This window comes from Camarhynchus parvulus, chromosome 1 (assembly GCF_901933205.1).
Source record: "Camarhynchus parvulus chromosome 1, STF_HiC, whole genome shotgun sequence".
Lineage (NCBI taxonomy): Eukaryota > Metazoa > Chordata > Aves > Passeriformes > Thraupidae > Camarhynchus > Camarhynchus parvulus.
Window position 1 is genome coordinate 62539598 of NC_044571.1, and position 15927 is coordinate 62555524.

Below are 15927 nucleotides of genomic sequence, written 5' to 3' on the forward strand. Positions count from 1 at the left end.
CCGCCGCGGTGAAACACGACACCTGCGGGCCGGCGGCCTCCGCGGCTGTGCGGCAGTGGCGGATGGGGGAGAGCTGCAATGGCCAGGAAAAAGATATAAATATCTGTGGGACAGGAGTGGGAGCGCTGCCAGGCCCCTCTGTCGGTGGTGCGCTCTCGGACGGGGTGGCTGCGGTGCCGGGGGCCGCGCTGGCCCCGGAGCCGTGAGGGGAGCAGGACGGCCAGCCCTGGGAGGCCGCAGGAACCGGTGCTGAAGCGCAGGGCCGGGCGCGGAGTGCCCCGGAAGAGCATTCCCTGCCCGGCGCTGGGAATCCGGTGTGTGCACCTTTGCCTGGTGCTTTCATGAGCCGCTTAAAATGGAGCAACGCTTCATGGTTGAAATAAAACGAAATGGTGTATGTGCTAGGCGAGCGGTGGCGGTATCCTCAGGTTTTCAGGTGTTGCTATGTTTAGATCAGCTTGTCACGATCCTAGCGATGATGCAGTGCTGGTAATTTTGCTGCATGTTTGTGGTGGCTGTAATGAGCATAATGAGGTTTTTATAGTCTGCTCAAATAGACACGTTCGAGAAGTTCATCAGCTATTGCTAGCGGAAGGAGGTATTCCTCCTTGGTGGGATTTTAGGACAATAATAAATTGAGAGTGTGGTGAAACATCTGTGTCTTGGGTTCAGTTCCATTAAATCAGCCCTTAGTGAGTTTGATGATACATTTTTCAGTAATAAAGTAAACCAGTTGTGTGCTTGCTTCCACTCCCACAATGTTCATTTTTCACTTACTATGTAAGGGAACTTGTACGCCTGAAAATGTATCAAAGATTTGAGACCTCCCCTTACCAGCAATGAAGTCATCAACATTCGTTATTCAGTGATTTGGATTAAATCAGTTCTATTTATGTGCAATGGAAAATTAGATGTTTCCTTAACATGAACTCCTGATGCTGTTGTTTGCTGACACTTTATAATAACTCTCACCTCATGGTAAAACACACTGGTTTTGTCATGCAGCAGTCCAGCCCATACCTAAAAACTTAAAATTCCTCTTATGGTGTATTACACCACAAGAGAGCTGAGATCATCACATTAGCGAAGAAAAAATACACTTTTTTTTAGCATATTATAATTTTATCTTCAGATAAAATTTTGCAGGTTGTAATATGCTTCCTATCAAGGAATCAGTAATCTTGCTGTAAAACACAATGTTCATTCAAAACACCTGTGAAGTCTGCCGACTTTTTGTCCCATGCTTATCATTTTCTTGGATGTCCGCCTAGAAATTTCATTTCACAACCACTTGGAAATCTAATCAGAAGTAAATTAGAGTTCTTGAATATTCAAATATGTTTTTGCTAATTCTGGTACTTTGAAGTGCAAAAGATGGGATGCAAATTTTGAAACGACTGATTTGACTCTATTCTAACACTGCAATACTTTTTCAGGTTCGTGCACTCAGTTTATGCCTTTACTTTTCTGACTGCTAGATTATGGTATACTGAAAATGGCTTTGTGGATCAACCTTTGTACTGGATGGGAGATAACTGCTCTGTGTTTGTTAGAGAGATTAAAGTGCTAAATAAGTAACCCTTAAAAAGGTTGTTAAACAATATTCTCTAGATGTTTAAAGCAAAACAAAACAAAAAAGCCAAATACAGATAATCACCAGTTCTCAAAGAAACCGCTTGCCTGTGTGAGTTTCATCATCCCCCAAGGACATGGTGTTCTGTAAGAAGTTCAAGTAAATGTGGTCTTAATTTTCCATTTACTTGGAAATTACATAGTTTTAAATTGTGAGTTTAATGGAAGTGTCAGTGTTTTGTACTCATTATAGAAAAACTGCAGCTAAGTAATGCAAAATACAAATTGTATAAAATCCACCTTCTTATGTAAGAATTTAAACAATTATTTATTTCAATGGCAACTTAAAATAAATATGCTTCCATTATTTTTGACCTTTTTGAATTTATTGTAGTAAGGTAATGCACTATTTTAAGTTTCTCTTGCTGATTTTTGCTTCACTTTCTTTTTAGCACTTCATATCCAGGAGAAACTTTTGCTGAAACATTTTTGAGTTTCAGATGAGCAAAAACACTGGAAGAATGTTCAGTTCTCAATTTATAGCTCACTGTAGTCTTTATATTCTTCGCTGTTGCACAGTTCAGTGAATAATTCATTGAAGACCTTGTTCCTAAAAAGTCTCTTTAGCCCCTCCCCCTGTTGTGGGTTAGCATTTTGTTGATAACAAAGCTGATAAAGATTCTTTTTAGGTAGCATGTTTGCAAACTTCTGTGTCTTATTCTAAAGAAGTTCCTATAATACATGCAATCAAGTTGGATTGCATGCTGCTTTTCTAAGGAGTGCTTCTCATTGCTTTTCCCCGCTCTTTGATTTCAGACAGAGGTACCTTTACTTTTCTGTCAAGTCCATATGTATCCCAGTGAGGTGTGCTAATCTTGTTTACTGTACTTTGCATTTACTTAGTATTTTCCATTTGCAGATCCTAACAGAGTTCTAAAAAGCATTAAGGTGGAGGTATGAATGCCCTTTCAAAAGTATTACTGAGACTGCATAAATTGGATTGGTACTTTTGGTAGCTTCAATAAACTTAATTGGAAATTTGCAGAATGCAGCCTTCAGTGTCTGAATTCCAACGTTTTGTCTTGTCACAAAACTTGTTCAAATGATATTGTGTTTCAGTATTTCTTTCATTATTAAAATTCCGTGTTTGTTCCCCCATGTATTTAAAACACAGTAATGTAAGGATGTCCCTCTTAAGCCGTACCAATGTGCTCACTCTGTTAGAGGCCAGTATCAAATACTAAAGAGGACAGCATAAGTATAGGGCAGGCACACAGAAAAAACTTCCTTGTTCATTAAACAAAAGTAGTACTTATATTTTTTACAGCTCTTAATGGGTTACTTCTCCCAAACTGAACCTAATCTTTAGTTTCTACACTGTTCTTAAAGCAAGGAGTTACACAATTTAGCTGTGCATTTTATGAAAAATTCTCTTATATGTTTTAAAACTTACCTGGTGAATAAGTTTACTATGTCTGGCTCTTGCAAATGAGAAACTATAAATTATCTATCTTTCCATTTTTAGGGTTTTTTTAAATAGGTCGTTTACTGATCCTCTGCTGCCAGCCCTTTAACCATCTTCTGGTGGAAGAATCCTGAATTCCTGGTCTCTTGAATCTTTCCTGATAAGCAGGCAGAAAGCCACTATAAACATTTTTTTTGTCCTTTTCTAGTCCTGTGTGTTCTTTTTGAAAGGTGCAGTCAAACACATTGCTCAAGGATTTGAGGTACAGCATGAATTTATACCACAGCATAATGATGTTTTCTGCTTGTTCCCTGTTCTGTTAGTAATGATTTTTTAATGTTCTCTTTCTTTCTGCGAATACCACTAAACAACCCTTGGCTAGTATTTCTTTAGAAATCCATGTAGCAGCTGCATTGTATGTTTGTTTACATCTGATTTATGGCTTATCGCTGTAAAGAAACACTTCTGGTTTTAGCCAGATGCATCACTTTGCACTTAATAACATTATTCCTTCTGGGTTTTTGCCATCTGATCAGTGAGTACTGTGAGATCCTTTACAGCTCTCTGAGAACACAGCAGCAATTTATCACCTTGCTATTCATTTTCTTTTCTGGAAGCTTTGTCTAATACGCAGAACAGGTTCTTTGGGTGCCTGTGGGACTCTTTTCTTGATCACTCAAAGAACTTCGAAAGCTGGTCATTTACTTCTCTTAGTTTCCTGTTCTCCAATCAGTTATTAATGGAAAGACCTTTTCCCTTTTTAACCAAAGGCAGCATTACTTCTTTAAGAATCTTTGAGAGACATTATCAAAAGCTTTTTGAAAATCATAAGTATGTGACAGCATCCCTGTTCTCTTTGAAGGTATCTGATTTTCTAGGCAATACTACAATACAATCTACAAATGTCACCTTAACACATTCCCATTGTGTCATATTTATCCAAGTGTGTGTAAACTCCTTTTTTATGGTTTGCACAGCACAAGGATCACCATGGTGTCCTGACTTTTCCCATTAGCTGGAGCAGACTTACTAGTTGGTAACACACTGGCTTTTCCCTGGGACCTTAAGTTCATGTCTCACCACTTATTGTGGTACTGACACTACTTTAGTTGATAAGACCATAGTAAAAACAGCCATTTCGTAAGTAATTTTCTTTGTAACTCTTAACTGAATATGATCTGATTTCAGCAGCTTGTTTCAAATATTTTTGTTTGTTTCTGTTTTATAGTCTCTTCTGTTGTCTTTTCATCTTGGGATATTTCTTTTGTCATCCGTTGAGTTCTTACATGAGCTCTTCTGTGAGCTTATTGACAGAGATGGGAGAAATATCTGCTGGGGATTTTTTTTTTTTAGCTTGTTTCTGGTTTTGTTCAACTGTTTTTTAGATTTCAAAGAGTGCCCTTTGCTATAATTTTATCTGTACAGTTCATTGCCTTTGTTTATCCATGTTATCTTGTATATTTTTCACAGAGACTTTGCAGCTCAGTATGTTCTTTCAGCTTTCTCAAATTATTAAATGGTGCTGTACTGAATATTTCTGTAACCCACTTAGGTCCTGCTCAGGTTCCAATGATGTCCCCAAATGGTTCAGTGCCTACTATTTATGTGCCTCCTGGATATGCCCCACAGGTATGTCACTTCACTTGCTTCTTAATTTATTTATTTTCATGCAAATTTTGGAACTGGAATCATAATTGCTAATTCAATAAAATAATTTGTTAGATTTCAGTTAGTATGATCAAACAAGGAGATAAGAGGAGGTGTCTCTCAGTATTTCTGAGATGGGAGACTTCTTATGCTGTGTCTGTGCCTATTCAGTTATATATTAACTGTGTACATGACAACAGCAAGCAGAGTTCCTTGCTGACTTCAGAATCCTAATGTACTAGATGCCTTCTGAATATAAAATGCGATCATGACCCAAATATCTGCTTGTGCGGGAGCTGTACTGATTCCTGTGTTAGTGGATATTTTCTCATGGCAGCAATATATATATATATATATATATATATATATATATAATTTATACATGTACATAGTTCATGTCTGGGAAGTTCCCTATAGATAAGGAGGAAAAACATGTCAGTTGAAAAAGTACAGCAAACAACATGGAAAAAATGTCAGCTGTCCATTGGGACTAGGTTATCATATAAGTGTTTCCACTGCTTATCTTAAAATGGGGCTCTCATCTTTTCACTGCTGTTTGATTCCTAATTTAGGTGCCTGGAAATTAAATGTGAGCTAGATAACCTGGACATCCTTTAAAGTAGATTAAAAGGATGATTTCTCTTGGCTATTTCTGACATGTGAGTTGTAGTGAGATGTATGGCCTTTTAGATGGTGCCTCTTTCTTTCCCTTGCTTGTAGAACAAGTCTAGGGCTTAGTAGGTCAGATCAGAATGCCACTCCCCATGACATAAGTCGCTCTCAAGATATTCTGTTATCATGACCAGTCTGCCTCTGCCAGTGTGCGTCCAATGGTGTACCCTGGGAAGGGACTACAGTCCATAAAGCACAACAAAAAAGCCCACAGTGTCAGCAGATGTTGGACAAATTATTTAAACAACATTTTAAAAATTGTCCTCTAGCAAAAGAAAAGGCTGTTAGGGCAGGCAGACTACTACTCTGATTTTGTTTTTCATCTCTTGGAAGTTGACTGATAAGCTGATTCTGTGTATCCTTCGTAGTTGAGTTCCCAAACAAGAAGAAAAATGACTTATAAATAATCACTAAAAGTCCGTATATCTTCAGGTCGTAGTAAAAAGTCCTGATTCCTATTAGAATTAATTTTTAAAGAACTGGAAGAAGTTTAGAGCTAAGTGAAAATTGGAGCTTTACTATATTTCTTATTTGTTTTCATATGATGAAGTACACATTTTAAAAGTTGTATGACATGTACCAATCTGAAAAATATTTTTTGAATTAGTTTATCCTTCCTTTGAGGCCAATTTGAATTAAAGATGCTGAAGGGCTGGACCTTTCTGAGGCCCATTCATTAGCCTTTCACTGGAGTTTGTTAGTCCAAGCAGGTGTTGTTTTAGCACAGTGCTCTGACCTTTGAGCTGAAGGAGCCTCACATCTATCAAGCTCAGAGTGCAGGTAGAATGAGCTCATCTGCTATTTTCATGAGCAGAAGTGCCGTAGTCCAGGACAACCTGTAGTTTATAAGCCTTCTGAAGTGTTTATTACTGGCAAAACATACCAGACTTTGAGGTTTATGATGGGAGTTCCTCTTACAAGCCAGAAGATTTGATAGCAGTCTTGCAAAACAGGAAAGTCTAACATTATTGAGCTAAGAGTTTTCCCAGACTTAGCGCAGTCCTAGCAAACTTCTATGGTTTCTTCAGGTATAGTGTATTTTTAAAGGTCAGCAGCTGCAGCTATATTTTGTGTTGAATAGGAAACCAGCTAAATGTCCTAAGCTGTCAGCCTGGAAGAACTTCAACATAACCATCTTTTATCTCTCCATTTTCATTTAGTTCTATTATGCCTCTGCTTGCTTCAGTTCCTGTTTGGCAGTGATACAGTGTACTGTCCTCTGTTAGAAGTTGGGGATAACCACTGAATAAAAGATTTACTTTTCTTATATCACATAACTAAAAAGCAATTCATCAGCTGATTTCCTTTTCCCTTCCTCTTCTTTTGGAACTGTAGTTGTAAAACTGAAAGAAAGCCCATTTTTATTCATCCTGTCTTAAGCCATCTATATTCACTGTCTGCAGTGAGTTTTCCAGTGATGTTTGGTTGGTTCTCTCAACCAAACAGGCCTGTGCCAGAACCACATTTTGCTAGCACAACTGGGATAATAGAGAGCTTGTTTGCTTTTTAAACTTAAAATTATAGACTTAGCATGATGCTCTGGCTTTTTTTTGGAGCGTTTTTATCTATGTGGTTGTCTACTAGAGGCCCATTGAGCAGATGTTAGATCTGGAAGCAAGTTACAGGCTTGTTGAACAGAAGATCCCTGCTGTTATGGATTGGGTGACTATTTCTAAGTTACTTAGGCTATTAGCAGGCCTGAGGAAACAAGTTGTAAACTAAGCAGCTCATTTGCTTTTTAATGGGAGCTGCTTCCTACATAATCTGAGTCTACTCATAAAATCATAATAAGTTGCAGTATTTTGGGGGTTTTGTAACCAAAAGGGACTTAAATAATTAAAACTACATTTCAGTGTTTAGAGAATTTCATTGGACAGGAGAAGTTCTAGTTGTATTTACTGCTAATATATTCTGTCTTTAGAATACCACACAGCTATGGTTGCACAGATTTGAATTGTATTGTCTTTAATTACTGTTCCCAAGAAGGAACAATTTCTGTGTACTGAAAAGAACCCATTTCTTAAAGTCATGTGAATGCATGTTTTTTAAAGCTGTGTTCACTTAGGTAACATTAATTTCCAACTGTCTATTAAGTAAAGTGGGGTCAGCTCTATTGTGTACACACTTCTGTGTCTTCTGAATGTTGTTGCATATGCACATCCTACAGTAGCAGATGCATGTAGCTCTAGCCACAGCACTGTTTCTCTCAGCACTCTGGTGAAGTTTTGAAACAATTTCCTGTACCAATCTCACTTACCTTGCATTGGTTCAGCTAGCAGGATAATTTGGGGCTGTATAAATTAGATTGCTGGCAGAGAAAACAAAATCAGAAGCTCTGTTCCAGATGTACCAGATGCACATCAACCCCTAATGGGGACATGGTAAAACCAATGATCCTCCTAGCAGCTTTCTGTCACGGACTTGATGGAAGCATTCACTCTAGGGTACAGGGCTAAATCTAGCCAAGCATGATTCCATTAACCTTAAACAGTGGAGCTGAAAGCAGCTTGGCACTAAGTGTTTTGATCTATTGATCTGTTCCTGTTGCACCAGGATGTTTATTGGTGTATGTGTACATGTCCCCATCTCATTTCAAATGTCAGTGAAAACTTATGCCATAGGGTTGCTTTTTCCCCTGCTATTGAATGTAGTCATGATACTCCATTCTTCTCCCCTTTTTCTGGATAAATGTTCCATCTAAAACCTTCCATTGCAGTTTCTGCTGTGACTTTACTCTACGGCATTTTACCAGGAAATGAAGAACAGTTTATTTGTTGGCATCCCACACGCTAAAGTTGCTGACACCATGATATACACAATTCAAAATATGCCAAGACCATCTCTAGCTGTCCCCAACAATCATGTATTTATGTGAATTTACAAACATTTAGAGAGGGTAATGATGTGAGGTGCTTCAGGGGCAGACCCTTGTTCCTGGTCTAGTTGATGACCCACCCTCATTTACTGAACATTTTCTACTTCAGTACTTGGTACAGTTTGTGCCCTTGTGCCTGCTCTCCACCAGAGCCCCACATGCTGCACAGCCCAGATGTGCTACAAGTACCATGCTCAGCACACCTCAGCTCCCTGTGTCTTACAGATTCTCACCGTGGGATTGCATATGCTACTGCCATTGCTTGGAATTTCTGCCAGCATTGCTAAGGGCCACACTTGGGTACCTCACACAAAGGCTGCTGTCACATCTCCCATTTGCTAATTTTTCACAATCCCTTGCACTACTGTCTGCCAATGGCTGCCACAAAGGCCCCTGTTTTCTGAGTAGCATGGGACTTCTTCAGGATTCAAGACCTCTTTACAGGTAGAAGGATATGGGGAGGAGAAGGACAAAAAATTTTAGAGCTGCTTGATTTGTGAAGGGGTTTTGAGAGAGCTGACTACCATCCTGGTAGTTTGATGCTAACAGTTTGATGCAAATGGTGGTTGCTGCAGGGCCACTCTTTTTGGTGGGCTGAGTTGAGGACAGAGCAAAACCAGACACTTCTCAGCTTTTCTCTCACTATTGATGCAGAGTGAGGTCTGTCAGTTCACCAGTTCATTTCTAGGTAGCAATCTAGTTGTTAAGCTGTAGAACAAATCCTACAGCAGTGTAGCATACAGGCAGTGTATGAGGAATGAGACAGAATGAGGATGGAAATGGTACCCATAGGAGAAGCTTGGCTTGTGCCATAAATATACCAGGTTGTTTGTTAGCTACTCTTACAGTCAGGTTTTTTTTTTTAAGTTTTCTTCCCCACCATGTTGAGAATTTAATGGCATTGCTGCAATGAATACACTTAACATAAATAGTTCTTTAATGTCCCTTTTTTTTCCCCTTGATATTTCCTGTTTTATTTTCATCAGATGTAAAGAGTTTACTATTCCTGATTTTGTTTAAGAATCTATAGAAGCATATTTATCAGACTGTCATTTCTCTTTCGGTGCGTGGTGTCTCTCACTGTACAGGTCATTGAGGATAACGGTGTTCGAAGGGTTGTGGTGGTTCCCCAGGCTCCAGAGTTTCATCCTGGTGGTCACACAGTGATACACAGGCCTCCACATCCCCCACTGCCCGGCTTCCTTCCTCTTCCAGCCATGATACCCCCTCCACCCCGTCACATATACTCACCTGTGACTGGAGCCGGTGACATGGCAACGCAGTACATTCCACAGTATCACACTTCACAAGTCTATGGGGATGTGGGTAAGTAGCACATCAAATATTGCAAGTTTTGGCAAAGGCAATAATGTTCTGCTCATTTCCAGCATCTGTTATGTTGTTGTGTGGGCTTTGTTAAGCAAGGCTTACAGCTTCAGTGGGAGTCATACGCAAAAAAAAATTTATGTGGATACCAGCTTTGATTTGGCTAAAGCTTATTATTCCAGAAGTTCTTTTAATTTATTTGGTTGTCTGTTCAGTGATCCACTAAACTTAGAGATTACTTCTTGCATGTAAAAGTTACAGATTTTCCCAGGAAAGTGATGCAGAAAGTGTTTATAGTGATTCAGCATTTAAATCCATGCCTGAGCACTGTTCTGAGATTTCATGTCTTGCAAGCATCCTGTTTGAAGCACGAAATAGGAATTCTTAGTATTAAGGAAGAAAGTGGTCCATTTTTCATAAAACTAAATTCATTTAATTGAACATCCCTTTGAAGTCCAGTTGGAGTAATGAGGTGCCACTAACCTAAATTTAATAAAGTGGTTAAAGCCATCTTTGGTAGTGCTGTTGACATCTGCCTTTACTGTGGTTTGGAGGCAAAGTGTATTTGTGTTCTAACTCAGGGGCTGGTTTGTTAGATTAATATTTACATTTCTGGTAGACTTGCTTTTCTTTAGATAAGGCAGGTGCCAACCTTGAAAGACTATCAGAAAGCAGTTCTAGGTTTCTGTTTTTAGAGAAAGCTAGAAGCTATGAGGAGGGAGGTTAAACACAATTTTCAACATTCTATGATACTACTAAAATAACCTAAAAATGGCCTTCATCAATTTGCTGAGATTAAATAGTTAGGATGAGCAAAATGGTCAGATAAGAATATACCAATGTTTTGGTTTTGATCTTCCTGGAATTCTTAGTGTTTCTGTAGTTTTATGTCATACTTTATTTCTTTTTGCACTACTTCAATAATGTTACATTACTAGATGCTCTTTGGGTGCTTATTTGTAGTTTCATTAATTTCCTGATTTCTTGTAGATGGCAGTTGTTTGCTTTTAGTTTGCTAAATTAAGAAATTGGGATATGACAATTAAACACATAAAATGATGCTTCTTAATGGAATAATTTTTTTTTAGATTTCTGCTGCCAGGTTATATCACTTTAAATATTAATTCAGTGATAATTTGCTAAACTGCTAATGTAAAAATGATAAAGTGGGATTCTTTGCTTTATTTTCTGTGTATATGTAAAATGCCTTTGACTTTAGGAAAGTTAAGTATTAATACTGTGATTTTTTATTTATTTGCTACAGATTTCATATTTAATTCTGGGTCTCTTACTTTGGCTGTAGCTTTCAAAAGTCAAAATCCACAGTTAGGCTCCTATGCCAGGCATCTAAATTTAAGGCAAAACAAACCAAAAAAACCCCACAGAAAACAAGCAGGTGCTCATAGAGCACAGTAGTTCGCTGACACAAGCACTGAACTCTCAAAAGGTAGCGAAAAATCACATTTCTGAATAGACAGAGCTTACCTAGAAGTCCTCTGTCAAACTTTCTGTGAATTAAGCTGACTTAAAAAAACAACAGAAATGGAGAAGTTCTCTAATTTTTTTCTTTTTATCCTTGCAAGGAAGTTCTTATTTGATGTTATTTTCAGTACTTCTTATCTCTTAAGGAATAACAAATAATATATTCCTCAGACTGACTTATGCAACTTACCTGAAAATGAGGAAATTCTATGGTGATTTCGAAGGATGTATTTTTTTTAAAACTTTCAGCATTTATCATAGGCAGGGTTACACTGAGGAAAGACTTTATATATCAAAGTCTTGAGTCAGTAAGGTGTTTCTAAATATAAAGATGAAATGAATACAAATGTTAAAACTGGACAGAAGAGTTCACCAGTTTACAGTTTAATGCTGTCAGTAGTCTGGTACTGACTTTTTTCCAAAGCCAATTCTGACTTACAGACGAGACTTTGGTGCTATTGCAGCAGTGCCTGGGGTTACTGTTACAAGGCCTGGCCAAGCTTGTCTTCAGTGTTTTAGTGTCTTTCCTCTACCCCACAGAAAACAGGTTCTATGTTTCTACGCTTTTATGGTTGTTTTCCCTGTTGATTCCTGCTGAAGCATCATTAAAGTATTAGAGCTCTAGCTGCATTCCAAAACTTAATGGATTTTTTTATTCAACGTTAGCTCAAACCTCCTCCAGTGTAGTAAAGGAGCACATTTTTTCTGTATAGACTTCATCCTGTACCTCACAGCTCAAGGAAGATTATAGAATAATTTTTAAGTGGAGAAAATAAGGGCAAGGCAAAGATTACACTCTCTTCCCTAACATGTTGTTAAAGTCCATTTAATGTGTATCAGTTTACCTGCTGGACACTTCCGTTTTCAAATAGGAGTAGAGATGTCATTTTACACACTGGTGCACATTTAACTCACAGAGCATTTTTAGGTAGATTTTAAAATTAGATTCAGTTCTTAATGGTTTGTTTTTCCTTCCTTCATTTAGATACTCTGCCTGCTCATGGAAGATCCAACTTTAGAGATGAAAGATCTAGTAAAACATATGAAAGGTTACAAAAAAAGTTAAAAGATCGACATGGAACTCAGAAGGATAAGTTAAACAGTCCTCCATCATCTCCTCAGAAATGTCCTTCTCCTACAAGTGAACCTAATGGACTTACAAAAGGACAGGATGCAGCTGGAATAAGCACAGGTTCTACCAAATGCAAGTCTTTGGGCAAAGGAAAAAGCAATTCTCAGACAGACACAGAAGTAGAAGGTAGGTGTTATCAAAAATACTGCATATACACACATATTAATAATAAATGATGCAAGTCCAGTGTCTGGACTGGACAAATGATCATATATTATTATTATAGTGGCTGAACATAACATTTGTAAATAGAACACCACACTTTGACAGTCTTGAAGTTGAGTAGCAGCCTCTAAGTGCCCTGACTTAGGTAGAGTGTAGTTAAGGGTGATCAACCTGCTCATCACATCGGAATGTGAGCCTAAGAAAACAAAAACTACTGGTATAGAAGTCTCCATGTACATTTGAGGAAATATTATGAGTCACACTTCATGACACTGTTTAAAGAAAAATCTCAAAAAACTTTGTTTGGAGTGCTTGCATTTTAAGGAATCACTGAATATTGATGGCCTGCTTAATACTGTAGAAAACATGGAAAGAATCGAGTGTCTGAAACAGAAAATATACATCCAACTTGATAGAGAATATTTTGTAAGAGATACTGCTGTTACATAAAACTGATCTATCCCTACCCACTCACTGTTGAAAGGCCCTTGTAGAAAAAGGCTGGTCCTCACATTAGTCCCTGTGAATTCATGATTTCTAAGACACCACCATAGGGAGTGTGATTATTATTAATATCTTTATTTCACTGGAAAGCTTGTGATCCCATAGATGGACTGAATTCACTCAGTCATACAGTCATCGTCAAATCTAATGCTGTGTCACTATGCAACTTTGAGGTCTGCCATAGTCCTTCAGATTGTGAACATAACGTCAGAGACTTGTCATCAGCCAGGAACAGTGTTCTCAGAATAAGGAACTGTAATTGCTGATGTTAAGGGAAATAAACCATGATTTTTCTCAATTCTCTAAAGTTTGCTTTGAGATAATAATTTTGTGCCGATGTATGTTAGATTGCTGTAAACAAAATGAATTGTGAAGAAAGTACATCTAATAGATTCCCAAAATCTCAACCTATGAGAGGAAATCTCAACCTATGAGAGCTGTTTAAAAACGTGTAGATGATATCCTGTGCAAGCTTAGTACCAAAGGTCACATTTGAGATACCACCTAAAATCAGAAGTTGGGAACTATTGCTCCAAACCTGAATATTTGTCACTATAGTTCCAGAGTAGCAGTTTACTTTCTGTTCAGCTTCAGTTTACTTTCTGTTTGTTGTTGTTGATCTGTGAGCTAACTTTAACAAGGCACAAGTGATGAAACGTACTGTTGTTTACACATTACAAAAATTATGGTGGTGTTTTCTTAGAAGTATTTTATATAAAAAATGGGAACGTCCTCTTCTCAAAATTATTTTAGGAGACATTGAGGAAAATTATGTACTGAGACTTAGGCTTGTCAAACAGAAGGCGATGACTTAGAGTTGTCATACAAGTCAGAAAAGCATTTTATTTGTTTCAACAGCATAAGCCTTCTTAGAAACAGGGAGTTGTAAATAGATTTGATCTATGTTTTTTTAAGAATTTTGTCAGGCTTTGTTTTTCTTTTATGTTTAGTTTAAGGCAGGTTAAATGAATTAAAAATGCCTGGCCACACCATCAAAACTGAGTAGCCTGTTCACTTACACTATTGAGGTATTAAAATTTAGCTATTATGTGAGAAAAGCAGATAAAATGCTTTCTGTAAACTATAAATCCTTTATAAAGCTCAGCTATACCTTCAGCTGGCAGAAAACACCTTAGATTGTTTCCCTTGCAATTGAGGAAGGCCAGCAGTGTTGCCAGTAGGCTTCCAGCTGATGAGCAATAACATATTTAAACTACTGTAACCTGACTGCATCTACATCCAAAGAGAAATCTGTGGGAAATATACAAGATCTTAAATTCTCCAGAGCAGCAGTTGGTTTTAAGTTATACATTAATAAATGATAACCAGGCTTTCTGCATTCCATAAAGCATGGAAGGGCTTTAGAAATAGTTTTATATTAACAACTTCTTCAGAAGCTTTTTTGGTTTCATGTTGTCCTAGATGAATGCAAGTTAGCAAGATGTTCTACTTTATAAATGCTTTCTTCTGTGTGCAGTTGTTGAATTTGAAGAGCTATTTCACTGTAAAGTTACTGTACAATATTCATGGGTACTTCTCTTTTGCTTTCATTTTGTTTTTTAAGAAAAGGATGAAGAAACAAAAGCATTGGAAGCACTTCTTTCTAATATAGCCAAGCCAGTGGTAAGTAACAAAAGCTTTCCATAAAATCAGAATATATCTGTTGCTATTTACACAGTTGTTTCTTTCTATTAAGTTTAAAGCATCTATAATTTTCCATACTAAAGCAAATTCACTTAACTTCCAGTCACTGTACTGTAAACAACCAAAGCAATTTTTAGTGTATTAACATTTATGAAACTAAAATTGTCATGATACTTACACTGCAGAATTCTTCCTGGCTATTCTGTGAATCTCAGTTTTAACAGAATTATTTAAAAAACATAGATATTGTAACATTGCCAGTAGCATAATGATGCTGCTTAGTGGAATATGATGTTTAACATAATATTATACTGCAGAATCTGTTCTCAATTTCCTGCAACTTTGTTTAGTCTTAACTCTTCAGGAAGCAATTTTACACACCACATATCTCTAGCCATGAGAGATACCTGGCAAGGTTTTGCAAGCATCACCAAAAATGATGTTTTGTAAAATCTTATTTGCAAAGTAGAGAAAAAAATATGACCTATTTATCTTTTAAGAATTTTTGGCAGCTTCAGGGAAGAGAGAAATAAAATGCACCACAGAAGGTGACTGTCAGCAGTGGACTTCTGACCTACCTGCTTGAAAATTTACCAACATATTTTCAGTTTGTAAAACTAATGCATATTTTTGTGTTGATACTCTATAAAGCATTGTTGCCAAATTCAGTAGTTTCTTGAATTTTAGAGCAGGCCAATGGTTTTTGCTTTCATTGTCTGGACCTTCCCTGGTCCCATCCTTGCTGTGAAGATTTGCACATCTTTTCCAAAAATCTTCACCACAATCATGAGTCCACCATCTTGCAGTGTGTTCCCATTGTAGCATAGTCCATACAACTGAAACTCCAGGAAGAGCTTGCCATGGGTTTGTCCAGTCAGTCAGCTACTTCCTCCAATCATCTGCTACCTACCTTCTTCCCTTCACTTTGCAGGCAACCTCGCCCCAGTTTAGTGCCCTAGTCTTGATTCTTCTTTCATATGTTTCTTTACAGCCTGATGAGGAGAGGCCAAGAGAGCTGGGGCTGTTTAGCCTGGAGAAGTGAAGGCTCAGAGGGGATCTTATCAATGTATATAGATATCTGCAAGGCAAGTGCACAGAGGATGGAGCCAGGCTCTTTTCAGTGTGCCCAGCGTCAGAACCAGAGGCAGTGGGCCTAAACTGAAACACAGGAGGTTCCTTCTGAGCATCAGGAAACACTTTCATGCTGTGAGGATGTCAGCTCTGGCACAACTTGGCCAGAGAGTTTGTGGGGACTCCCTCTTTGGAGATGCTGAAAAGCTATCTGGACATAGTTCTGGGCAGCTGGCTTTACATGGCCCTGCTTAAACAAGGGGGTTGGGCCAGATGACCTCCAGGGGTCCCTTCCAACTTCAACCATTCCATGATTCTGTGGTTGTCCAAGCACTAGGGATTGTATAGAGGAAGTCCTGAATACCTGGTGTC

General features: G+C 38.0%; 1 protein-coding gene across 7 annotated transcripts in view; it reads left to right on the forward strand.

The window, feature by feature from the left end:
• The window catches only part of FNDC3A (fibronectin type III domain containing 3A), a 110415-nt gene that overhangs the window by 56664 nt on the left and 37824 nt on the right, over nucleotides 1–15927 (forward strand). For all 7 annotated transcript variants that reach the window (XM_030962931.1, XM_030962923.1, XM_030962963.1 and 4 more), the window contains 4 exons: nucleotides 4590–4666; nucleotides 9320–9557; nucleotides 12025–12297; nucleotides 14405–14463. In XM_030962931.1, coding sequence (XP_030818791.1) covers nucleotides 4590–4666; nucleotides 9320–9557; nucleotides 12025–12297; nucleotides 14405–14463 — 647 coding nt within the window. The remainder of the gene's footprint in view (nucleotides 1–4589; nucleotides 4667–9319; nucleotides 9558–12024; nucleotides 12298–14404; nucleotides 14464–15927) is intronic.